Here is a 27720-nt window from a genome sequence, read left to right on the forward strand (position 1 = left end):
ACATGAAAAGTGCTTTCTAAAGTTTCCATGTCAGATTTGATTATTCCCAAATTAAATGAGAGGGAATATACTTTCTCAAGGACAATTAGGTGGTTGTGTGACCTTGTTTCATCTACTCCAATCTCTAATATTCTTCAGGCTCCTTTCTAGAAAGTGCCATGTGTGTTTAATTGGGTATGGGGACTGGATCTTCATCACTCTTCCACAGGTTTGTGCATTCATCTTGCTTGATGGGAGGAAAACCCAACTAGCTCACAGGCCCCAAGGAGGGAAACGAGGCTGATCAAGGAAAAATGACCAAAATGGAGATGGAAGAGACAACAGGGTAACTACACCAACAAGAAACAGGAGTCAAGAAAAAATTAACAACAAAATTGTATTTAAAAACAGACTTCTCCAGTTGGCATTTCAAATGAAATAGCTAACAATTAACTCCAACCCTTTATATTGTGTCTTTTGCTCCTGGAGTCCTCTTGCAGCTTTAATTCTTGAAACTCAGGCGGCAGCACCAGACATAAATCCCCAAAGGGAGAGGTATTATTAAACCTTTTGCTGGTCATTCTTTTCTCAACACGAATGGACAAATTCTTAAGCCCTCTTATTCATTTCATGACGATCATTAGAAGAAAAAAAAATTAAACCAAACTTGCATATTGAAAATGAAAACAAAAACACACAAAAAGAACCCCCCTGCAGATAATAAATATCGCTGATTCACTTATTTTAAAACAAAGTCCAATTTTATTCACTCTTAATATCCTTGCAGTCCATTGTATACCTTCTGCACTGATCCCTGTTTCAGCAGCTGTTTGATACCTGAGGAAAGAATGAACAAACGACTCCATTAACAAAAAAGTGACCTCCCCAGAGTTTGAAGAGCATGTTTCACGGGGAGGCTCACAAAAGGCCTCATGACAACCATGGATCTGAATTAAACAAGTAACTACCAATGTCTAACTTTATCGCATGTGGATACCCATACACGCACGTCCAAGGTGACCCCTTGTCTTTGTGTCTCAGGCACACATACCACACATACATCCCACAAAATCCGATAAGAGGCAATCGAGATGGACAGAAAGCTCTTTGGGTGTCTTCCATTCCTTCTTCTTTGTCCTCTTTCCAGTTTTGACCTCTCTCACCTTTTCCTTTTTACTTAGGACTCACTGACAGGGCCCTCTTCTCAATCAGTCATTGCAGACTTCACCCCTAAGCCTCTAATCCTTCTAATGCAGACCTCATCTTTCCTTGAACAGTAAACATTATACCCTCACCTTCTCTTGCTTCCTCTGATAACTGTTCTTTTGGAAAATCCACATCGAAAGTGATTATCAAAGAGCCCTTGATGTTGTTGTTGTCAAAGTTGGGGAGCCCTTCCCCTTTCTTCCATAGCTTGGCTCCCGGTCTGGTGATCTTATCTCGGGAAATATGTACCTGGAAAGCAAAAGGGGATGGACTGGAGCAGGACTGGTACTCTCGAAGCACAACACACAGCTTCCAGTGAGTACTGGTGCCCAGAGCTCATGTCACGGCTCAGAGCAGCAGGATGAAGGGGCAGGGGAAACATCATTAGGACAGTGCGAGCCAAAGGAAGAGATGGTTTTCGAAAAGAAAAAGAAAAACGAAACACGTAAAAAAGTAAGGCTTTTGCCAACAGAGACTGTAAAGACGAGGCCGCCAAAGGCTGTGCAACCACCTCCGAGTAGCTGAGGGGTCCGTGGCGTTGTTACTGCTACACGTTCAGCAGCAGAGTGAGGAAACATGACACAACAAAGCCTGAGCACTTAGTCCCCGTGGCTCCAAATGGCTGAAGTGGCTGAAGTAACCTCAACAGCAGCCATGTGAGGGCTTTAAAAGGACAGGAAGCGGGAGAACTGGTTTGCTTACCTTGTGACCATCCAAGTGAGCAATATCCATATCGAAGCCCACCAGAGACTCCACGAGGGAGACTGTCACGTTTGTGTATAAGTCATCTCCTCGCCTTTCAAATATTGGGTGCCTAGAACAGAGCAAGATCATTAACTTCCAAAGTCTTTCTTTGGGAAGAGTTCAAAAAGTTTTTAGAAAAATCATGGAAAAGGATGAATGCCACTCTTTCAAGAAATAGGCATTTATTAGACACTCCTTCGTGTGTAGCATTAATCAAGACTGTAAAGTAGCCTAAGATTTATTAAATCCTAATCTTAAGGAGCTTACAATCAGCAGAAGTCAAAGCATGTAATTAAAATACAAGCAACTAGATTATGGAAAAGAGAGAAGGACAACTTCTGGCTGTGGGACTTGGGGAGAAGGGCATCAGGGACGGGTCCTGGGGGACTTCTAGAGCTGGGCTTGTAAGGCCCGATCAGCTCTGAAGCTGCAAATAAGGTGGGCGCAGGGGAGGGTGGGGATAGGGCAAGAGGGAATTCTGGCAAAGATAAGGACTTGAGAAGGTACCAGGTTTATTCAGGGAACAGCACATGTGCTAGTTTCTCTGGGAAGTGATGTGAAAGACAAGGTAGGTGAGGAACGTTGGGGAAAGATCACCGAGATTAAAGAGTCCTATGAGGGAAAAGAGTCCTTGGCGCTGGGGGCCCATTTCTCCATATTTGGGTGGGAACCTCGTTTCAATGAATCCTTAGAAGCAGAGGTATCACTGGTTTCCAAAGTGGTAACAAGAGACGAGTGATAAACAAGAAAGCCTGAGTCCCAGGTACAATTCTTATGTAAGTAGAACTGCATGTTGAAGAGAAGCCAACCAGAGAAGCTGCCCACCAGCTGCAGATTATGTCACAGAAGCTCCTTTCTATGGAAAAGTCTCCCATTCTTGGATGGGGCCGTATTTCCTCAGTTAAAATCTCTGGTCTCCTTGTCTGCCTCTCTTTCACAGCTCCTTACTCATAATATCGATGCTTTCCTCCCAACATCTTTTGGACTTGGAAGTCCTGAGTAAATAAATAAATGGACTCAATCCTAGGCTCCAACCCCAAATTTTCAGTATGGCTGTAGAGTTACACATTTAGGGTATTAAGGGCATGAAACAGAGGAAAAAGTCTGGAAGTGCCCTGGTGGCGACCCATATTTCTCTAACCTGACTCCTCTGAAAAGCAAGGGCTAAAGAGAAGGCCTCTAAACTGAGATTACTTACTTGACAACTTTGATTCGGAACCGTAAGTCTCCTGGCTCTCCATCCACGTGAGGCTCACCTTGTCAGAAGAGAAGAGATTACAGCACACTGTAAGCCATGCAAGTCGAACGCTGCAAATCTATTTAGCAGTTGAGAGAATTTTCTAAAGCCACTACCTTAGGCTTTGACTGTCAAGCCTATCTGTGAGAGCAGCGTGTCTACCTGGTTATATCAAGTCTCAGATTATTAGTGAGGATCACCTGGGCCTCAGACACAGCAATAAATAACTTGACCTATTTCTTAAACAAAGAATGATTCACTGGTCTCCTGAATCTGATGTTTTAAAGCTATTTTTCTTCTAGAGATTTAAATTTAACCCCAAAGTGAGGTCTGAGAGCATCTTATTAATGCCAACTAGAGTTACATATCTTCTTTCATTGCTGAGTTAAAATTAATCCATTAAGTTCTGAACATTTAAACTTTGACCTAACTTAGGCTACTTGACAGTAACTTTTGGCCATGACAGTCAAAGGATAAACAGTAATACTACTGCTTAAGTGGACCAACCAGGATGCTTAAGGATGGTCATAAAAAGGCTTTCTGTGTCCTAAAACTGAAGTGTGTTGGAAATGATATATGCATTTACTAAGTGGCCACGAGGTATGGGGCGAGGTGGGGGTGGGAGGTGTTCATGAGCAGGCAGAGAGTGGAAAGTTACAATAATAAAACATCAATATCAATATTTCACCTTCTCCAATAAAGGGGTACTCCATGCCATCTCTCACCCCAGGTTCAATTTCGACCTCCAGTGTTCGTTCTTCATTCACTAGTCTGAGACAAAGAGCATTTAAAAGAAAAAAAAAAAATATATATATATATATATAAACCAAACCCCAGATACAGATAATACAGTTTTATCTACTCAATCAGACCTTTTTCTTGGAAGACTATCCTGTATCCCTAAATGACAAAACCACCTGATATCCATTTACACCTTCCACCTGCCAACCGCCAGGGCAAAGCTACACATAACCATGCAACTGCTGACTCCAAAAAAGCCTGCAGGAGACTGATTGCCTTGAAGTGAATGATCAGTAACAGAGAAAACTACTCGCACTTACATAAATGCGCACAGCATGATGTGAGAACAGCATCATGTTTACCAGAAAATCTAACAGGAGAGTTTATCCTATTTGATTTTTTTCACTGATCCCACAAATAACTGAGCTAGTTTTAATATATACAATTGAAGGTTCAACTAAATAGTTGTATTTATAAGATAATCAGCAAATAGTACTTCTCTAATCTGAAATGTTAGCTGTACACATAAGATTGCTCTAAATATTCCAAGTAGGAAAAAGGAAACATTCCAAGTAGGAAAACGGAAAAATATCAACATTTTTGTTAAGTATATTCAGAAATAAAGGGCACTGCTTATTAGTTCATAAACATAAAAGGAGATATTCTGAATAGATACTTTCAGAAAAAATTAAACTGTACATTTCTTTGCTCTATCCTCTGGTAGAACATGAGGGAGAGAGAGAAAGATCGGGGAGAGGGAGGGAAAAAAGTGTAGTAATGGACCATTGGCATTTTATTAGACAAATGAGATAATTAAAGTGTCCCTTAGCAGAGCAAAGAAGGTGCTTGCACTCACTTGACATTCGGGCACTCGTCGCAGACCACCTCCTGGGTCATCTGGAAGCGCCCGGGGCCCAGCTGGGTAGTCCGCATCTCCTGCCTGCAGTTGCACTTCCGTTTGCCAGGGGCCTGCCTTGCCACGGGTTTGTTTCTAACCACCTAGCAAGTACACACACAGGATCAGCTTCTCCCTTGTGTCCCACAGCCTTTGGTTTCCTCACCAGATCGGGGCTCTGCGCACCTGCCGGGCTTAGCACTTCCCCTTCTCTCCCAAGCCATCCCTCAGGGAGACCCACAGCTGAGAGAAGTCTTGGAGGAGTTACAAGTCAGCTCCCACATAGGAGCGGAGCAAATGGATCTTTAACTGACTCAAATTCTAAAGCTGGAGAAGAGAGAGGAGGGTAACAAAGAAGAGAACTGAAAGAGAGTATGTATGGGATCAACTTTTCTAAGTCATGACGAAATACTACTGAGTTAAAGTAGTCCACAGAATTACTATCTCTTGAGAAATCTGAGCTGTGTAAAGCATAAGCCCTGAAGAACCACCACAGCCTTCAAAAGCTGGCATGTGGCTCCCACCCCAGGATTAGCCATGATTAACCTCATGAAAACACTTCTTTGTTTCAGGCAACTCAATCTGGCAGTGTTTTCCAGTGCTGTCTCGATTCAGATACTCTAACCCATAAGAAAAGACACAACGATCATCTCCTTGTAGCTGATTGCAATCAAACATTCTGATCCCTCTAAATCACTGGAAACTAAAATATATGAAGAAATGTACTCTTGATTTTGCCTGTTTAATTAGTCAAACACCTACTAATCACAGGGCACATGCTCATGCAGTGAGATGACATGAATGCTTGGAGAAAAATCCCTCGAAGCCTACGAACATATGAAAGCCCAGGTCAATGGAATAAATAACAATAACAATAATTACAGCCAACACTTTATAGCACTTAGTATGTGCCAAGCAAGGCCCTAATCACATATATTTATGAATTCATTTAATCCTCACAGCAGCTTTATGAGGTAGATGCTGCTATTATCTCCATTTTACAGAGGAAAGAATGAAAGCACAGAAAGGCTCAGTAATATGACCAAGGTCACATCACCAATGTATGGTAGAGCCAGGATTCTAAACCAGGCAGTCTAGCTCCAAACTCTGTGCTTTTAACCACTGTGCTCTCTCAAGGTACTTTTTTTCTTAAAAAGAACTTACCATGGGGGTATTTAAATAGCAAGGTCATATACATCCTTTACAATAATTAGATTAAAAAGGAATTTGTTTAGGAGCATGCTAACTGCAAAGAGTGATGTACATTATGTATTAGCAATGATGACAGACAACAGGTCTGCAAGGGAACATGGGAAATTAATCTTTTTACCTGGATATATGTACAAGACTTCCTAAAGGCACAGCTTGGAATTGAAAAAAACTGGAGGTAAGGGCTTCCCTGGTGGCGCAGTGGTTGAGAATCTGCCTGCTAATGCAGGGGACACGGGTTCGAGCCCTGGTCTGGGAAGATCCCACATGCCGCGGAGCAACTGGGCCCGTGAGCCACAACTACTGAGCCTGCGCGCCTGGAGCCTGTGCTCCGCGCAACAAGCGAGGCCGCGATAGTGAAGAGGCCCGCGCACCGCGATGAAGAGTGGCCCCCGCTTGCCGCAACTAGAGAAAGCCCCCGCACAGAAACGAAGACCCAACACAGTCAAAAATAAATATAAAAATAAATAAATAAGTAAAAGATTACTATTAAAAAAAAAAAAAAAAACTGGAGGTAACCTACATGCCTATTGACGCAACGTGGTCACAATGAATTTCTATTCAGCAGAATTATAGCTATAAGCAACAACATGGATGAATCCTGACAATATTAAGAGTGAGTAAAAAAGGCCAGTCTCAGAAGATAACGTATAGTATGATATCATTTTTACAAAGCAAAAACAGTGAAAGTAAATAATATATTATTCAGGTATTCCTATATATGTAATAAAACAAACAAACACGAGTGGTAAGGGAACAATAAAGACAAAACTCAGGATATTAGACAGTTACCTGGGAAAGGAGGCAAGGGAATGGAATAGAGAAGTAGCATGTAGGTAGATATAAGTCCTGGTATTGTTTTTTTTAGTTCTTGGGCTGAGTGATGAGTTCATGAAATAATAACAGCATATCATGAACCAAGGATTATGATTAATTCAATTCTATACACCTCCCCACCCCCTAAAAGACAGAGAAGGTACGCAGAAACCTCTTGTTTTTAGTCATAAGAACACATTCTGGGAGTCAATATGAATAGCTGTATAGTTTGGACTTACTTCTACAAAATTTCCTGCATATACTTCTTCCAAAGTGACTTCTAGATCTACAATAATATCACTTCCTCTTGGAATATTTCTGTCTTGCTGACGAGGGGTTCCTCCAAACATGAAACCAAAATCTCCAAAGAAACTGTTGGTAAGTGTAAAATCATCAGGAAAAGAAATCAGAGTTCACCTCTTACAATTTCAGTTTTCTTCACATTGATAAAATATTGTGTCCCACCAGTGAGCAAAACTGACAGACATTTTAATACACTGGAGTCATACATCATACACAATTTTTAATTTATATAATGTCAACTATATTGCCCCTACCACAAAAAAATTTACTTTTTAATACTGTCCAGACACACAGTACAGTGTATACAGTAGGCCAATGAATTCTTAATCAAAGAAAAAATAATCTCTCTGACAAATAATAATATAATAATTATAAATAATTAATTATAAATTATATATTTATATAATTATAAATAATTAAAATAATAATAATACTGACAAATATCAGGATATAATGGAGATATTGAGAAAGGGTATAGTATATATAAATCTATGTATTGCCGAACCTAATAGTACTTTTGGACATTTGTAGTGTTCACCTTTACACGCTTTTTTAGAAACTAACTTTGGTGAAACAAGCTACTGCTTTGTACAAAAATCTTGGATACATAATTAAACTAAAAAAGCATCAGCCTTAGTAAAACTCTGGATCTTACAGAAAAGGAAGTTCTGGTCTCATAAGACCAAAATTAATTTGTGTTAAGTAACAGAAGCATCACTTTGAGATTACTATAAACAGTGAACTTTAGTTGTATAGGAGTTCTATTCTTGATGTTAAGTTTTGGTTATTAAGAAGCCTCAGATGTTAGCATAGTGATGACAAACATACAACAACCCCAACCCCTCCAAAAAACAAAAACAAAACCCAATCTTGGTGAATGGATTCCCTGAATCTTAAATAAAAGCAGAGAGGGAGGATTTTGGTGGGGAAGGAGCAAGGGCAGAGCCTTTTTTCTTTCTGACATCCCTGGGTATCACTTCTAACTGCTAAGGGGTTCAAACAGGACACTCCTCTGGTAGGCTAAAGCAGCCAAATCAATCCTGGGGAAGAGAAAGATTTCCTAATAATATTACTCACACATCATCGTAAGTCCTGAAAATCTACTGTCACCCCCAAACACTAAATGAGGGAAGCTGTTGTAGCAACAGTGATTCTTACTTCTTTTGGGGAACGGTTCACAAATCTGAAGAAATCTGAGAATCTGAAGAAAATTCTCTTTGAGAATCTGAAGAATCCGAAGAGAATCTGAAGAAAGCAATGCATCCTCTCCCCATAAAAATGCATATTCAAACATCTTTTTATTTGTAACTTGACTTGAAACCCCAGATCAAGATCTCCTATTTATGCATCATCAGGACATATGAAAATTCAAATGCTCAACAAAGAGGGGCTCAAAGAGCGGGAAGGAAAGATGTTTATTATTCCAGCCACTCAGCACTCCCAGAAAGCTGGGCCCAGCAAGGGATGAAGAGCCTCTAACCCAACTCCTTCCAACAATGCTGATTATCATACTCATCCCTCTCTTGTGGATAGGATGAAGAGTCAGCTTTGGGGATGAGAGTAGGAATTTCTCTCTCCGCTTACAAGAATCACTTTGCTCATTAAGTGGTTTGCAGATTCTAAGACAGCAAGGAGATAAAATGAACTGGTTTCCAACATATATCCCCCCCCAACACAGTCAGGGTTGATTTAATTGATATGGTTGGCTAGATGGACATCCCTTTTAGTGCTGCCTGTCTTTTCTGGAGCTTTGTGAAAATAGAGGAGTATATTCCCACAGAAAGGATGATGAATGACCTCTTGGTCAAGGATCAGTTGAGTTGTACTCTTCATCGAAAGTTTCCGAACAAGGGAGCAAGGATAATTCTTTAATAATCACTAAGTGATCCATTCTCAGACACTAATACCCTGCAGATAGATAAATTACTTACTGTGAAAAAATGTCTCCATGGGAGCTCTGATGACCATCTTTTAATCCTTCTTCACCGTAAGTATCATATTGTTTCCGTTTCTCACTATCTGACAGAACCTGGGGTCAAAAGCCAGTGGAAGAAAAGATTATGAGTTGGTAATATTCAGGTAAGGTGAATTCACATTTATGTTTTTGTTTTTTTAAACTCTGATACTGTTTGTAAAATTTTAGTGGAATTCAGTTTTCATTATGTATGGTATTAAGGCATGTTTATAAAGTTATTTTCTTTATCAGACTAAATTCTTTGATCAGTGTTCATTTTGTAACTTTCCACAATGCTCAATTCATGTTTTTAATTTAAATTTATCAAAACTCACCTAGCCACATAAATATCATGCTGGAGAATAGCGACATGGCTATGAATGTGAGGGCAGTAACAGGAAAGAGGTGAGATGAATTCCTCAGGTTTACTTCCCATGCAGTTTGACTCCAGTGTTTAGGCTGTTAACCACTATGCTATATTCTCTCTCTAAACTATAAACTAGGACTTGACTATGACAGATTGTCATTAGTCACAGAAGCAGTAAATTACGACAGCCGTCAAGTTTGCTCAGCCCTACATGTCTATACCATAACCCCTGCACCCCACCACCACACACACATTAAGAGACTGGCAAGTCAAGGGAATCCAAGGACAGGTCTCCAGAAAGCTCTACACTGCAATATTTTCATATTTCCTTTTCATTCTTTTGATACATGTAGAAATCCATCTGTGGAAGAATGCTGTCTGCCACATACAGCTCATAACCTCCTGAGTTTGAACTGCAAAGAGTGAAAAGGGACACTGCTCTATGAAGGATGCTCAAGCTCAATTTCACAACTTGAAAAGACTTTCTGAAGTTTTAATGGTTTTAGAAAACTACATACTCAGTCATAGGTATATGCTTTCTCATTGGGACCATTCCATATATAGAACTAAAGACTGTAAAACAAAATAAGCTTCAATGTTCTTCAAAATTTGCCCTCCAAATAAAAGCTTCCCATTTACTTAGAGCATTCTGAAATATATGCACACATATAACTTTGAAAATTGAATAACTTTATGTTATTTGATATTCTTAAATGTCTATTTAGATAGCAGACTGAAGGAGAAAGTTATTTCAAACCCATACTTGTGTTGGCTCAGGAAAAGTGAGGTTGGAAGTAGATGGGGCTTGTTGACTCAGCAAAAGAAAGGGAAGATCTGATTGGCATATGTAAATAGGACACACTTTTGGCTCAGGGCCTGAATGATGTGTAAGGTGCCACAGCAAAAATCTACTAACATTTAAGATACATTTAGAAGGATAAAAAGAAATTCAGTGTACAAGAGAGTGAGCATTCTTAAAAGCAGAGACAAATGGGTTAGTCTAGAAGTGACCAGAGTACTCAACTAAAGCCACTGTGATAGACCAGGTGAGAAAAAAATAGTTTGGTAAATATACTAAAAAAATAGCCACTTTGGGGAAGTAGAAATGGGCAGAGTTAACTTTAAAAAACAGAACAAAACAAAACTCATTATTATGTGATCTGGATTTCCAATATTTTCACTTTCAAGTCTACTTCTCTGTCCCTGTCTTGGCAAAGAAATGAACCCCACATTTGGGTCCATAAGAAACACCATTTCAAAACCCCAAAACAAAGACTATTTTTTTAAGTCAGCTTCTTTTTGGACATAGGAGGCTTCTGTAATAACTACCCACAAATTACCCTTAAAATTACCTATTACCATTCACTTACTCCTCACTTTTCTTCTGTCTAAGGAATGCAACTTTATTCCATAGTCTTGGAAACTTTTATTATTAAAAGAAAAAAAGGAGTTTCTTAGTTGATTGGCCAACCAACCAGAGTCTCAACTAATTAAAATGCTAGTAGTAATCCCAGCTCAGTAGAGAAGACAGATTTGTATTCACAAAAGACTCTTCAACTTTACTGGGATTCTGATTTGTGAACACTAATTTATCTAAGGACCAAAGGCAGGCAATCAAGTGAATGATACAAAGAAAAAAGAAAATTTGAACTAGTGACCAGAAAGGTTCTTAAGAGTTAAACTGCAATGCCATGAATGATCTATGTATAGCCTTCCCTAGGTCATAGCTAAAGAACATGGTAGAGTCTTTAAAGAGCATGGTAAATTCTTAGCAACAGTTTCCCCAGAAAATATTTTTGATTATTGGGTTCCTAGCAAGCAAGGGGAATACTCATGGGAAACACAGCGCGAAATATGGAATCCATATTATCAACAAGAAAGAAAATGTTACATACAGTAATTTAGGAGGGTCCACCAACCCTCTCAAGTTTATTTGTGGGCCCGAGGTTAGGAATTTCGGTCCTACAGGTGTTGAGAGAAGAAAGGGAAACCCCATTAGTTCTAGGTTTCACCTGGGTATAAGTCACTATTTTGGTCCATTCACTTCTTTAACCTAGGAGGCCTTGGGATCCCTTCCTTCTGGGTTTTTTCCACTAAAATATTTTTCAGATTTGTTTTCAGTCTTCTCACTATACAGGGATTTAACTTGAATTCAGAAGTTGTAGCTCTCTGACTTTTGGAGTCAAATTATTTTTTCTGTGCCCTTTTAGAAAATGTGAATAAATGGTGACTAGAATTGATAACACTGTATTGTATAACTGAAATTTGCTAAGAAAGCAGAGTTTAAATGGTCTCACCAAAACAATAAATATATGAGGTGATAGATTAACTAGATGGGCGAAATCCTTTCACAATGTATATGTGTACCAAGTAATCACAATATATACTTTAAATATCTTACAATTTTATTTGTCAATTATATCTCAATAAAGCTGAAAAGAAAAAGTATAACCACAGGTCTCTTATTGTATTTCTAGGGGAAAGGTGAATTGCAACACACACAAAACAGCTAACTCCTAAATTAACACATATGAAAGATTATCAGTAACTTATTTGTAAAATTTTTTCACCACAGTGTTGAAAGGTTCTGTGTATAATGGTTTTTCAAATAGTAAAAAGATTATTAAGCATTCAGTAAATGTTCCTCTGTGTTGTTAAAAATGAAAAAAATAAAATAAAAGGTTAAGTAACAGCTGAGAAAAAATAAGAATATGCCCAGCTCTACTATATCTCATGGTGTCCTAATGAAGATTAAATGAGATGATACACATGAAAGTATTTTGACCTCTAGATTACAGGTTGCAAATTCAAACTATAGCTGTGTTTTCTTTGATCTGCACGTAAAAGAAAATTTTAAATTGAATTAGTTACCAACATTTTACAACCAGGAGAATTTACCAAAAAATCAGGATTTCCACTCCTCTTGAAAAATTAAATGATCTGGCCACACTGTGTGCAAACACAGTGTTTGCATCTGTATATGGCAAAAACTGGCTGGTGTTGAATAACAGCTGTTCCCTTGAAATGGGGCAAGAAGTCTTCAGCTTGTCACAGTCCTCTTCAATCCCTACTGATTCCTAACATGGAGGTAGAATATCCACTCTCCTGTTTTATCTTATACCTGCCCTGCATGTTATCTGCCTGGTCCACATGGGCACATGTGGATTTGCAATCCTCATTTAGATTTTATTTCTGTTTCTGGCTCCAACTCCAAAACGGACTGATTGATCATCAACCTACTTATTAACCTACCGATCCTATTTTCTTTCATTCATCTTTTTCAGCGTTACTCTCCTTAATAAGACAAATACTGATATGAAAAGGGCAGGAAGTAGCACCTAGTAACATTAATGTATAATATAGCATCAAGTGCTACGTTTACCTATTGTCAATTTTTTTTAAAAAGTGACCTGACAAATGGGAGCGTTACTCAGCATTATATGGTTTTTTGTGTATCTGTAGGTTTTATTCGTACTTTATCCTTTTTCCTGACTCACCTCATAAGCAGCACCCAGATCCTGGAATTTCTCCTGCGCTCGAGGATCATCAGGATTCCGGTCAGGATGAAGCTGCAGGGCTAGTTTCCTGTAGGCCTTTTTAATATCCTTTATAGAGGCACTGCGAGGCACCCCTAAGATCTTATAGAAATCTCGCCTGAGGGTGGGGGAGAGGGAGAAGATACTTCATTAAAGAGTTCATACATTACATTTTTAAAAGTGAAATTTTTTTCCTTTACATTTAGGTTTGTGTCTGAGCAAAGAGGTAGGAAAATGAAGGGTACCCACGTGACACACGAAAAAGAATGACTAAAAAGAGAACACACCAGAATTTGTAATGAGTCTCATATTGAAGTAATCACAATGAGAGGCTATGTACTTTTTGAACAATACTAGAATTATTCAAAATATCTCTGGCATTCTTCTCTTAGAACTACCTTTAGTCAAGAATATCATTTTCTTATTTTATGGTCACACATCATTTTCAACCAAGAACTGTATAATCAAATTGACTCTCTTTTTTCTCCCCTATTACTGACTTCAAATGACTTTTGACTGCTTCCAAAGGTCAAATAATCTCAAAGGATGAATTTCTTTGTTCAAAAAGATTATGTCAGAGATGTTCTTTACTCAAAAAGATTATGTCACAGAAATGTTCTAACAGTAGCACTCTTGGAATGTTAAAGATGAAGTGACTGAGGTTAACTTCAGAGGTTAACACAGGTTAAGTCAAAGTCCAAATAAGAAGCTTGAAGAGAGAGTAACACCCATTTGAATGTATGAGTTGTGAAGTTTTTTGCTGAGAGAGAAAATTTCAATTTTGCAGTCATTACTAGTAGTTATACTAGTTTGTCTAGGTCAAGTCTTAATTAGAGATAGCTGCTGGAACCCATATGCAGGCGCCTATAAGTCTCAGCAGCTGCATATATGTACATGGCATGAGATAGGAGATAAAGTGGAGATCCACTGACCTCCTTGCAAGGAACTATGTTGGTATCAAATTAATTGTAAAGGGAATCTTTGCAGGAAGGGCCAATGGGAAGACAGAATAAGACTCACAAACTTTCAGGGCAGGGACCATAGCCAGCCCATAGAAGACACCAATAAATATTCGTTGAATGAAATGAATAAGTAAGCATGCTCACAAAAGTCTATTCCTTTTGCCAGAGTCACTTTAGCCAGCAGAAATTATTCTGAAAATGCATTCTTTCAATCAAAGGGACGGGAAAGTTTTTCACAGGGAGATGATGTAGTAATGATGGTAATTTTAAAATGCAGCGGGGAAAAATGCATTGGGGTATCAAGATCCACGTAATATATGACAGAACTTTTTTAAAAAATGTATTTCATAAGCTCTTAGTCACACTTCAGGAAAATCATTTAATCATTTTATGTATAAATTTAAAAAATTATCACTGACAAGGGGTTCCATGAGTATTATTTAGGTGCTTTATCTCCACACCCCAAAAATCTGCAATAACTTGACATCTCTTGAGACAAGAACTAAATAAATCAAAAGGTTCACTAATGTTAATGACAAAAGAGCTAGCTATATAAAAAATGAGGCTTAGGACATACTTAATATAAAAATGGTTAAGTAACAGCTGAGAAAAATACAGGGAAAAGATGGCTGGCATAACTCAGCATCAACATGACGGTTCCCAAGAGGATCCTTTATGAAAAACTGAAGTTTATAGCTACAGTACTAACAGTATTTATCCTGACATTTTTTTTAAACAACTTAAGGTACCCATTGCTTTAAGTGCAAAAAGTACTAACAAAAACATGTTAAAAAACCCAATAGAGCATTACCTAGGAGAAGTTAATTTTTATTTTAGAAATTTAATATGTTTCACAAGAAAAAAAAACCCAACAAAGTTGAGGCATATATGCACAGGGAAAAAACTTTTAAGAGAATAACAAGTACTTAAAGTTTAAAACTCTGCTAGGTAGTGCTTTCTCCATTCAGAGCAACCTATAAATTTGTCAAAAGCTAAGAATTTACTATTCCCCACATTCTAAAATATGAGCCTGGCATATCATACCCTGTGGTCAGCAGGCCTATACGATAGTGGCTCTTATTAAAGGCCAGAGAATCTCAAGAGTTCAGGTAGTCCTACTTCCTTCAAACAGGTGGCACATTATCATCCTCATATCACAGATGAGAATTGAAATGTTCCTTCAAGGTCACATAATTCGTAAGTGGGGTGGGTGGGGGTGGGTGGGCTAGAATCCCAGTCTACTACCTATTGGTGTAGTAGTGGAAATGTTTTTTCCCCCGCTCATAATACCATTCAGCTTCCTAAGAATGCTCCATGGAGAGACAGTGAGGCATGATGACAACTCAGGCTCAGTATCTCAAGAAGCTGAGAAGTACAAGGGCTCTCCCAAGGGTCTGCCTTGCTCCCTCAATCCAACTTCCTTCAGTCCCAGCATGGCTTCCCTAACCTGTCCTCCCCACTTTCTCACTTGGCCTGGCATCATAACCCACCCACTTTAATGTCAGCCCAATGGCTTGTTGCAGGCTCAACATTGCATCGTCCTCTTCTGCAGCTCAGCAGCCCCCTCACCCCACGTTGCTTTTGGCACTGCATCCAACCCTCACTTCTCTAGGCAAATCTAGCTCTAGGGCTTCTGGGTCTAAGCCCCTCTCACCCGTGTCACCCACTGCTCTCCTCTCCACCCCACAAGCCTGGCCCACGCTACCCATTCCTCCGCTCCACCGCCTCACCACAGCAACGCCCCTCTCCACTCCCCCAGTCTGAATGCCCCCTCCTCCCTCAAGCCTCCTCCCCAGCCAAGACTGACTTAAGGGCCCCGTGCCCGCGGATGCCAGTTCCTTACCCGGCGATCACGGCCCCGATGAGGTACAGCAGCAACAGGCAGAACGTGCCCAGGTTCTGCGGGACCATGGTCTCTCTGTGCGGGCCCCTGACCCCCGCACTCTTCACAGCCTCCGCCGCCGCCGCCGCCGCGTCGGCTCGCCAGCCCACCCGGCCCTGAGACGCCGCCTCACGCCGGAGTCTCCGACTTAGTCAGGAGCGACAGCTAGCTCGCCCCCTCCTCTACCAGTCCACTTCCCGGGAGTCCCGAGTCCCGGCAAGAAAAGCACCCAGCGGGCCAGAGCCAATCGCTGCTCGGGACATCACACGCGGCCGGCGCCTCACAGCCAATCAGCGCAGTACACTTCACCTCCGAGGCGGTGAGGCCGGCCAGTTAGGCTTCGGAACTACAGCCGCAGCTCCCGGCCAATTAGAAGGGGAAACGTCAGAGAATCGTGCCGCCGCAGGAATCCGCTCAGCCCCGGCACCTGCGAGTCACAGGAAATTACGTAAAGATTGGTGGTGGGGAAAGGGTTCCAAGAGCCGGCATCGCGGTACACAAAGTTTCCCTCCGCCCGCCTCCTTGGACTCTCCACCAATCACGGGGCTCCTCCTCCAGCACTGACCAATTGCGGGAGGGAGGTTTTATCTTGGTTACGAGTCTCGGAATTTCATTCATATAGAGCTAGGTTCTGTACGCCGGGGAGGAAGGACGCGGGCGAAACGGGCGGGGACAATGACTCCACGCCAACGGTACGGCTGATGCACAGCTTAGATCATATTTTATCTTCTAACAAACCCAGGAGAAAATTGTCTCGGTTTAGCAAAGAAGAGGCCTGATGAGGAGTGGCCCTGGAAGCAGACTTAGGTTCGGATTCAGCTTCCACCACTTCCTAGCGGTGAGAACATGCTCCCTCACCGCTCCCAGTCTGAGACTAAGCTGCTTTATCTACAAACCTGAGGCAAAGCATTTACTGGTAGTGTTGTGAAATTTTAGTAGGAGAAAATCTGTAAACCGTCTAGCACAGCGTCTGGCACATAGTAGGCACGCAAAGAATAACAAATATTACAGTTAAGAAGAGAGCGGATCCTCCCCCCCCCCCCCCCCAGTTTTTGCTCATTTCAGTAATTGAACCACCTAGTTTTTCACTACAAAACTTTAGGTGTCTTCCTTGATTCTCTCCTGTATCCCCTATCCAAATCTTTACCTTTAAACCGTATCTTGAATCTGTCCACTATTCTACATCTCCACTACCTCTCCGGGCTAAGTCACATCATCTCCCACCTGGCAAGGGCTTCCTAACTGGTCTCCCTGCCTCCACTCGTAATATCTTAGTATCTTTTTTTCACCCCGTCCCTTCCCCCTGCCATGATTTTTTTACAAACATGTCAGATCATATAATTTGTCTGCTTAAAAGCCTCGAATGGCTTTTCATTGCACTTTTAATAAGATCCCAAGTCTTTATACTAGCTGATAGAAACATTATTTCTCAATAAAGCTGGGGAAAAAGAACAAAAATCTTATATGATCTGTACCCTCACCTAGTATACTCCTTACCGCGTTCCAATAAAAGTGGTTTCTTTTCTCTTTTTTGAATACGCCAAGCTCATTCCCGCCTAGGCCGTTTGTTCTAGCTGTTCTCTGCCTGAAACGCTCTTTCCTCAGATCCTAACATGGGTGACTCCTTTTTAAACTCAGATAACAGCTTAAATTCACCACCTCATAGAAGACTTCCCTGACCAACCAATCAAAATTAGCCCCTACTGAGTCTCTATTCTTACAGTGTGCTATTTTATTATTTCCATCCCTGCCCCCCACACTCACACACACTGGAATGCCACTTTCATGAAAGCATGAATCTGGACTGTTTTGTTCACAGCTGTCTAGAACAGCAACTTAGAACAGAGCTTGTGACAGAGACAAAGTCGCTTCGACTGTGATCTTCGTGTGCTGGCTTCTTATTCTTCAGGCCTCAGCTCAGATTCAGCACTCACCCCTTCCCCAAATTTCATAGCACTTACTAACATCTGAAATTATTCTATTTTATTTTCCTAATGTATTATCTATTCTCCCTATTAAAATATACACTCCAAGAAAGCAAGAACCTTATCTGTTTTGTTCACTGCTGTAATCCTAGTGCCTAGCACTGTGCCAGACACAGTACAGAGGTAAGAGGTAGATCAGGTTACTGCTTTCAGGAAGATGCCTACTAGGGGAGAGAGGCCACATAAAAGAGGAACTAAATTGCATTTTATAGTCTTATTTACCTTTGTATCTCCCACACCTAGAGAGGCCAAAAACGAACTAAGAAAGCAGGAAATCACCTTTCCTCTGAGATCAGGAACAAGACAAGGATGTCCACTCTCACCATTATTATTCAACATAGTTTTGGAAGTCCTAGCCATGGCAATCAGAGAAGAAAAAGAAATAAAAGGAATACAAATTGGAAAAGAAGAAGTAAAACAGTCACTGTTTGCAGATGACATGATACTATACATAGAGAATCCTAAAGATGCCACCAGAAAACTACTAGAGCTAATCAATGAATTTGGCAAAGTTGCAGGATACAAAATTAATGCACAGAAATCTCTTGCATTCCTATACACTAAAGATGAAAAATCTGAAAGAGAAATTATGGAAACACTCCCATTAACCATTGCAACAAAAAGAATAAAATACCTAGGAATAAACCTACCTAGGGAGACAAAAGACCTGTATGCAGAAAACTATAAGACACTGATGAAAGAAATTAAAGATGATACCAACAGATGGAGAGATATACCATGTTCTTGGATTGGAAGAATCAGCATTGTGAAAATGACTATACTACCCAAAGCAATCTACAGATTCAATGCAATCCCTATCAAATTACCAATGGCATTTTTTATGGAACTAGAACAAAAACTCTTAAAATTTGTATGGAGACACAAAAGACCCCGAATAGCCAAAGCAGTCTTGAGGGAAAAAAACGGAGCTGGAGGAATCAGACTCCCTGACTTCAGACTTTACTACAAAGCTACAGTAATCAAGACAATATGGTACTGGCACAAAAACAGAAACATAGATCAATGGAACAAGATAGAAAGCCCAGAGATAAACCCACACACCTATGGTCAACTAATCTATGACAAAGGAGGCAAGGATATACAATGGAGAAAAGACAGTCTCTTCAATAAGTGGTGCTGGGAAAACTGGACAGCTACATGTAAAAGAATGAAATTAGAACACTTCCTAACACCATATACAAAAATAAACTCAAAATGGTTTGGAGACCTAAATGTAAGACCAGACACTATAAACTCTTAGAGGAAAACATAGGAAGAACACTCTTTGACATAAATCACAGCAAGATCTTTTTTGATCCACCTCCTAGAGTAATGGAAATAAAAACAAATATAAACAAATGGAACCTAATGAAACTTAAAAGCTTTTGCACAGCAAAGGAAACCATAAACAGGACGAAAAGACAACCCTCAGAATGGGAGAAAATATTTGCAAACGAATCAACGGACAAAGGATTAATCTCCAAAATATATAAACAGCTCATGCAGCTCAATATTAAAAAAACAAGGGCTTCCCTGGTGGCGCAGTGGTTGAGAGTCCGCCTGCCAATGCAGGGGACATGGGTTCGAGCCCTGGTCTGGGAGGATCCCACATGCCGCGGAGCAATTAAGCCCGTGTGCCACAACTACTGAGCCTGCGCGTCTGGAGCCTGTGCTCCACAACAAGAGAGGCCGCGATAGTGAGAGGCCCGCGCACCGCGATGAAGAGTGGCCCCCACTTGCCGCAACTAGAGAAAGCCCTCGCACAGAAACGAAGACCCAACACAGCCATTAATAAATAAATAAATAATTTAAAAAAAACAAAAAAAAAACAAACAACCCAATCCAAAAATGTGCAGAAGAGCTAAATAGACATTTCTCCAAAGAAGACATACAGATGGCCAAGAAGCACATGAAAAGCTGCTCAACATCACTAATTATTAGAGAAATGCAAATCAAAACTACAGTGAGGTATCACCTCATACCAGTTAGAATGGGCATCATCAGAAAACGTACAAACAACAAATGTTGGAGAGGGTGTGCAGAAAAGGGCACCCTCTTGCACTGTTGGTGGGAATGTAAATTGATACAGCCACTATGGAGAACAGTATGGAGGTTCCTTAAAAAACTAAAAATAGAATTACCATATGACCCAGCAATCCCACTACTGGGCATATACCGAGAGAAAACCATAATTCAAAAAGACACATGCACCCCAATGTTCATTGCAGCACTATTTACAATAGCCAGGTCATGGAAGCAACCTAAATGCCCATCGACAGATGAATGGATAAAGAAGAAGTGGTACATATATACAATGGAATATTACTCAGCCATAAAAAGGAACGAAATTGGGTCATTTGTTGAGACGTGGATGGATCTAGAGACTCATACAGAGTGAAGTAAGTCAGAAAGAGAAAAACAAATATCGTATATTAACGCATATATGTGGAATCTAGAAAAATGGTACAGGTGAACCGGTTTGCAGGGCAGAAATTGAGACACAGATGTAGAAAACAAACGTATGGACACCAAGGGGGGAAAGCTGCGGGGGGCTGCGGGTGGTGGTGTGATGAATTGGGCGATTGGGATTGACATGTATACACTGATGTGTATAAAATTGATGCCTAATAAGAACCTGCTATATAAAAAAACAAACAAACAAAACAACTAATACTAAACTTTCATTGGGTTATTTGTATGGAAATATGTTAATATAAATGTTTCAGACATTACATGAAATTTCTAAAAATCTTATATTTGTATTTGTATGGAAATATGTTAATATAAATGTTTCAGACATTTAAAAAAAAAAAAAAAGACACATGCACCCCAATGTTCATTGCAGCACTATTTACAATAGCCAGGTCATGGAAGCAACCTAAATGCCCATCAACAGACGAATGGATAAAGAAGAAGTGGTACATATATACAATGGAATATTACTCAGCCATAAAAAGGAACGAAATTGGGTCATTTGTTGAGACGTGGATGGATCTAGAGACTGTCATACAGAGTGAAGTAAGTCAGAAAGAGAAAAACAAATACCGTATATTAACGCATATATGTGGAATCTAGAAAAATGGTACAGGTGAACCGGTTTGCAGGGCAGAAATTGAGATACAGATGTAGAGAACAAACGTATGGACACCAAGGGGGGAAAGCTGCGGGGGGCTGCGGGTGGTGGTGTGATGAATTGGGCGATTGCGATTGACATGTATACACTGATGTGTATAAAATTGATGACTAATAAGAACCTGCTGTATAAAATAATTAAATTAAATTAAAAAATTAAAAAAAAAAAAAGAAAGCAGGACATGACCAAAAATCATAAAATGGAGTTTTAGAGGAAGGAGTGATGTTCCTATGCTGGGTGAAATCCAAAAAAGCTTCCTGAAGGCGGTAACATGGAGGCTAACAGTTAAGGAGCTAACCCTGGTGGCTCTCGCTTCAGACAGCCTGGGTTTGTGTCTTAGCTCGGTCTTTGTGTTACTTTCACCTCTCTAAGCCCTCATCAGTAAAACAAATGTACTTAACTTAGAGGGCTCTTAGGAAGACTGAGATAAGATACGTAAAGGTGCTTTCTTTAATCGGTGCCCAGCCCACAGTAAGCATTCTATAAATGTAAACTGTCATTATCATTATTGTTACTGATTAAAGCGTGCTGACCTTACCAGCAGCTAGTGGCTGACCACAGCTCTGTGGAGCAATGGAAAACTTCCTAATACCCTGAGTAGAAAGGCGCGACACCACATAGCGGCCGGGTCTGGCTCCACGTTCCAGCACCAAAAACCCCCAACCTCAGCCAACTGTTCCCCAAACCGCGGAAGAAGTACCGGGTCGCTCTAGCAACGTTGTCCTCCAGCTCTCGGTGGTGCGAGGCCTTGCGCTTGCGCAGTGGGTGAGCGGCGCGCGCGGGCCGGTCTGGCGGGCGAGGCGCGGCTGCGCGCTGGGAGGTGCGGCCGGGTGGCCCCTATCTTCGCAGGTAACCGCGCGCGGGCCGGCGCCGGGGAAGGAGGGAGGAGTCCGTCAGGCTTCGGGCTCGGGCTGGGGAGGCCGCCTTCGCGCTCGCCAGGTCTTGGGTCCTCTACGGACTCTATCAGCTGGGGCTTCTCGGTTCCCGAAGTGCGATCGGGGCGCGCTCGGGCGGCCCACCCAGAGTCCCATCCCGGACCGCGTCCTACCCCCAGAGAGCGGACGAGGTGGCGGCGAAGCCTCGGTAGGACCGCCTTGGGCCTCACGCCGGTCCCCCTGCCTGAATAAGCCGAATCCCAGCGCATCCCAGGGGAGCTTTTGAAGAGGGAAGGAGCCCCAGTTTATGTTTACGAATTTAGCCCTCTCTAGTTTCGTGGTTAGAATAGAAGGTTCATCCCCAGGTTCTGGCTTTTGATTGCTAACTTCAGGGACAGGGGTCAGTATATCACAGAGCAGCCTATTTTCACTTTGGAGCGGACTAAGGTCTTCCTCATAGAACTTTCATTGTCTGGTGTTACTCAGAGGGACGCTAAGCCATTCCCAATTTGGAAGACAGCTGCCATCTACCCTCTCACACCCTTCTTTTGGGTTTATGCTTCCATGATCCTACACCTGGTCCTTAGGTGGCCTTCCATTTGAGGCCAGTCATTCTGGTAATTCTCTTCTGGATTCACTCCTATTTTCCAGATTCTCCCAAAACTGGGTTCCTAAAATACATTTGTAAGTAACACAGTTCTCAAGTCAGACAGACTTGAATTCTAATCCAGGGCTCTGCCAACTCAAGTATGTGACTTTGGGTAAGTCCCTTAACTTTTCTAAGCCTCAGTTTTCTCATCTGGAAATGGGGATAATCATATGTATCTCCAGGTGGTTGTCCAGATGAAAGGTGAAGAACATGAAATACTTAGAATACTACCTGGCACATAGTAAGCACTCAATTGATGTCAATTACTTTTTGAACAGAGAATTCCCAAAAGAAGCACAATTTTCTTAAAGTCAAATGCAAAACATAATAGCAATAAAACATTTTGATATAATCAAATTGATGGAACAATTTGATATAATCATTTTGGAAAGCAATGGTAATGTATGTCAGGAGCTTCAGAAATCTCAGTTACTTCATTTCACAAATGCACATCTGAAAATTTTCTCTGGGAATTAATCATAATGCAGAAAATATGCAGAAAGATGGTAATTATAGCATTATTTATAAAAGTGAAAACATTTAAACCTTTTTTAGTGGAAAATTTTAACACACACAAAAGTAGAATAGGTAAGTGAACCCCCATGTATTCATCATCCAGCTTCAACAATGATCAATATTTTGCCTATCTTGTTTTTGTGAAAAATCTTAAACCTACGAAATGTCTGAAAATAGAACAGTTGAATAAACTGGGGTACATTTATTTAGAGTGCTATTAAGCTTTTAAAATAAGACAAAATTGTATTACAAAATAATACAGAATACATAGTATTATCACAACTATGACAATTCAAAAACTAATATCTAACCTGTGTAGAAAAAAAGACAGGAAGGAAGTACAGTAAAATATTAACGAGTTTCCCTTTGGTGGTGGGACTGTGGATGATTTCCTCCCCTTATATTTTTAGATATTTAACAAATATTTCATAAAAATCATGTACTGTTGTTATAACAAACAATGAACAAACAAAATCTAAAAATATTGCATCTGAACTAAGGACAGTAGAATATGCCAGAGCAGGTTCACTGTTACAGAGACTAAAGATGCTTTGACTTTCCTTGATCTATTTTTGCAGCCTACACTTACCTGAGCATTCTTCTCTGCCACCCTGTGCTAGTGCTTCATATTGAGCTCATATGGTCCGCTAACACGTCCAGATCTTTAATCGGTCATCCTCTATGTGTAAGTGATTGGACTTTGAAATTTTATTCCCTTATTTTGACTAGTGTGTCCCCTCAGGATAGAGCAAGATTTCTGATGGTGATAGGATGGCTCTTTCCCATTTCTTCTTTTCTTTGTCCTGAGCAGGCATCTATCTCATACCTCATGCGTTTACACACTCTTCCTAGAACAACCACTTCGAACAACTCAAGTGAGATAGTTTTGTTTTATCACAATATTTTTCTTGCTCAAATAGATTATAATGAGATCTGACCAAAAATCTATTCTGCTTTTGTTTGATGAACTAGATCCACTTTTTAAATTGACATAGTACATTTAAAAACAGTTAAGGGAGGGGTCACCTTACAAGAAAATGTGTAAATGAGTTTTATTTCAAATTAGCTTGTGAAGAAACTTTGTTTCCTAGGTATGCAAAGAAGCCTTTTCACACAGATGTCCTTAGAGATAATATGGATCAGTCCGGAGTTCTCCTCTGGGTGAAAGCAGAACCCTTTATAGTGGGCGCCTTGCAGGTCCCCCCTCCATCCAAGTTCAGTCTTCACTATCTCAGGAAGATATCCACCTATGTGCGAACCCGGGCCACAGAGGGAGGTTACCCACGCCTGTCCTGGTCTACATGGAGGCACATTGCATGTGGAAAGCTGCAGTTGGCTAAGGATCTGGCATGGCTTTACTTTGAAATATTTGATAGTCTTGCAGTGAAGACACCGAAGGAGCGCCTGGAATGGTCTGAGATTCTGTCCAACTGCATGTCTGAGGATGAAGTCGAAAAGCAAAGAAATCAGGTATGGATTTATGTGTACATGTACGTGTGTTTAATTACTTTGGGAAATAAACTATTTAAAATTTTTGTACTAGCTGTACAGTGTGCAGTAAGGTTTTAATGACCATGTGATGCCAAAGCACCATTTAAGTTTTAGCAGTTCCAGTTTGGCAATATTTAGTGAATTAGTCCTTACTTAGCAATCCTTATTCACTTATTTTTAAAGCAGTAATGTTATAGAAGCCCTGTAATTGGAAGAGGGAAATATTTTCATTGACATTAAAACTGTTGAGGTACATGAGTGTTTATGAACTGCTGACATGTTACAGTCCGAGCACCTGACTCTTTTTAAGTGAGCGTCTGCTATATGCTGAGATTCAAAGATGATTCGAACAGCAGCTCTGACCTCATGGAGCTCATAGACTAGTAGGAGAAGCTGGTGTGTAAAAAAGTGCTATTTAATAGACATTTCTCCAAAGAAGACATACAGATGGCTAACAGGCACGTGAAAAGATGCTCAACATCGCTAATTATTAGAGAAGTGCAAATCAAAACCACACTGAACTCTACTCAGTACTCTGTAATGACCTATATGGGAAAAGAATCTAAAAAAGAGTGGATATATGTATATGTATAACTGATTCACTGTGTTGTACAGCAGAAACTAACACAACAGTGTAAATCAACTATGCTCCAATAAAAAAGAAACCCACGTTGAGGTATTACCTCACACTGTTCAGAATGGCTATCATCAAAAAGTCTACAAATAATAAATGCTGGAGAGGGTGTAGAGAAGAGGTTACCCTCCTACACTGCTGGCGGGAATGTAAATTGGTGCAGCCACTATGGAAAACAGTATGGAGGTTCCTTAAAAAACTAAAAATAAAGCTACCATATGATCCTGCAATCCTACTCCTGGGCATATATCCAAAGAAAACTCTAATTTGAAAAGATGAATGCACCCCAATGTTCACAGCAGCGTGTTTACAATAGCCAAGACATGGAAGCAACCTAAGTGTCCATTAACAGATGAATGGATAAAGAAGATGTGATATATTTTGATATATATATGTGATATATATATGTATGTATATATATATATATATATAATGGAATATTACTCAGCCTTAAAAAAGAATGAAATAATGCCATTTGCAGCAACATGGATGGACCTAAAGATGATCATACTAAGTGAAGTAAGACAGAGAAAGACAAATATTATATGATATCTCTTATATGTGGATCTAAAAAATAGTACAAATGAACTTATTTACAAAACCGAAAGAGACTCACAGACATAGAAAACAAACTTGTGGTTACCAAAGGGGAAGAGGGGGAGTGATAATTTAGGAGTATGGGGTTAACAGATGCAAACTACCATATATAAGATAGATAAACAACAAGGATCTGCTGTATAGCACAGGGAACTATATTCAATATCTTGTAATACACTATAATGGAAAAGAATCAAAAAAACAGAATATAGATATATTACATATGTATATATGTATAACCTAATCACTTTGCTGTACACCTGAAGCTAACACAATATTGTAAATCGACTATAGTTTAAAAAATGCTATTTAATAGTATGGAATGTACAATAAAAGTATGCATAAAGTACAGAAATAGAATAGAGAAGAGAATGATTAATTCTGGTGATAAGGAAAGACTTCACAGAGAAAGTATATTAATCAGGGTAGGCTATTACAGTAACAGGTGATCCCAGCATTTTAGTGGCTTGGTGCAATAACAGTTTATTTCTTATTCATGTAGCAGTCCAACATAGGGCATCTGGTTGGATGAGTCTCTAGGCTGCTGTCATGTAAGCAATGACTCAGGGATCTAGCCATCTTCTGTCTTTTGGAGCCACTGTTATACTAGGTTAAAAGCAAACAAAAATGAAATTTCAGTGGCTTACAGTAACTAAGGTTTATTTCTTGCTTATTTTACATTTAGGCTGCACCTTAGCTATGGCTCTTTTCCAGGCTGTGGCTCTATGTGTCTGCCCATTTGGAGACTCAGGCTGAAGAAACAGCTTCTGTGTAGGTCATGTCTATTCTTGGGATAGAAGGGAAGAGCAACAGAACAGGAGAAAAGTCTTGATGCCTCTTAAAACTTTTGCTCAGATGTGACATAAACTACAACTACTTTTGTTCCATTGGCCAAAAGCTTTGTCACATGTCCATGCCTGAAATTAATAAGATGGGAGGTAAACTACCTCACAGGAGGCAGGGAAATCCCATGGCCATGGGAAGGGCCGTGTAAGCCTCTTGGAGGATGAGGAAGTGAACAATTGCAAATAAAATACAGTTTGCCTCAGCCATTCCCACTAGGGCCTGAGTCCTTCACTTCCATTTCTTTGGGATAGTTTTCGGGAGGCTTAAAAGCGGTATATGTAAACCCACCCACATTCCATTGACTAACCCAGTTATGCCATATGTAACTTCAAAGGAGGCTGGGAAATGCCATCTAATTGTGTGCTCAGGAAGGAAAGGCATTTCGTTAGCATCTAGCCTGTCTCTACCACATGGTGTAATATCTAAACAAGGTTTTGGAGATTGAAAAAAAGTTTGGCAAGCAACCAGGAGGAGAAGGGCATTATAGTTTTCATTAATTAAACATTTATTGAGTGCCTGCTATGTGCTAGGTACAGTAGTGGGTGCTGTATATACAGAGATGAATAAAACCTTCAAGAAGCTCCAATTTTTTTGAGTGCTTACTATGTACTAGTTTCTATGCTAGTTACTAGGAATATAAAAATGAAAAAGAGAAAGATCTTAACAGTCTCATGGAGAGGCAGGTATATGAAGGAATAATGATAATATAACAAATAATTGTTAAATAGAAGTATGTATAAAATCAGGGAATTATGTTGAGTGAAAAGAGTCAATCCCAAGAGGTGACATACTATATGATCCCATTTATGTAACATTCTTGAAATGACAAAATTATGGAGATAGAGAACAGATCAGTGGTTAGGGGCTAAAGAAGGGGTGAGGTAGGGTGGGAAGTGGAGCCACTAGTATAATAGTGGCTCCAAAAGACAGAAGATGGCTAGATCCCTGAGTCATTGCTTAGATGACAGCAGCCTAGAGACTCGTCCAACCAGATGCCCTGTGTTGGACTGCCACATGAATAAAAGACTATAAAAGGGCAACATGAAGGAACCTTGCGTGGATGGAAGTGTTCTGTACCCTGACTGTATCCGTGTCAATACCCTGGCTGTGCTGTTGTATGATAGTTTTACAAGATGGGAAACTGGATAAAAAGTACATGGGAT

General features: G+C 40.2%; 2 protein-coding genes across 17 annotated transcripts in view; one reads left to right on the forward strand and one right to left on the reverse strand.

The window, feature by feature from the left end:
* Nucleotides 1-357: 357 nt before the first annotated feature.
* On the reverse strand, nt 358-16237 carry DNAJB11 (DnaJ heat shock protein family (Hsp40) member B11). The gene is made up of 10 exons (XM_082392987.1): nt 15793-16237; nt 12949-13105; nt 9062-9159; nt 7067-7199; nt 4764-4906; nt 3855-3937; nt 3128-3185; nt 1888-1999; nt 1275-1434; nt 358-816 (listed from the first exon to the last, which is right to left on the reverse strand). Exons 1-10 carry the CDS (start codon nt 15858-15860, stop codon nt 752-754), a joined length of 1077 nt encoding a protein of 358 aa, XP_082249113.1. The 5' UTR covers nt 15861-16237; the 3' UTR covers nt 358-751.
* A 5452-nt stretch (nt 16238-21689) lies between these two features.
* TBCCD1 (TBCC domain containing 1) overlaps nt 21690-27720 on the forward strand; it is a 28400-nt gene continuing 22369 nt past the window's right edge. For 3 of the 16 annotated variants that reach the window (XM_082392965.1, XM_082392955.1, XM_082392950.1), the window contains exons 1-2: nt 21690-21798; nt 24081-24459. In XM_082392965.1, coding sequence (XP_082249091.1) covers nt 24124-24459 — 336 coding nt within the window. In that variant the 5' untranslated portion in view covers nt 21690-21798; nt 24081-24123. The other 13 variants (XR_014244915.1, XM_082392953.1, XM_082392966.1 and 10 more) reach the window with 10 other exon arrangements.

Source organism: Balaenoptera borealis (genome assembly GCF_965194805.1).
Source record: "Balaenoptera borealis genome assembly, chromosome: 5".
NCBI lineage: Eukaryota > Metazoa > Chordata > Mammalia > Artiodactyla > Balaenopteridae > Balaenoptera > Balaenoptera borealis.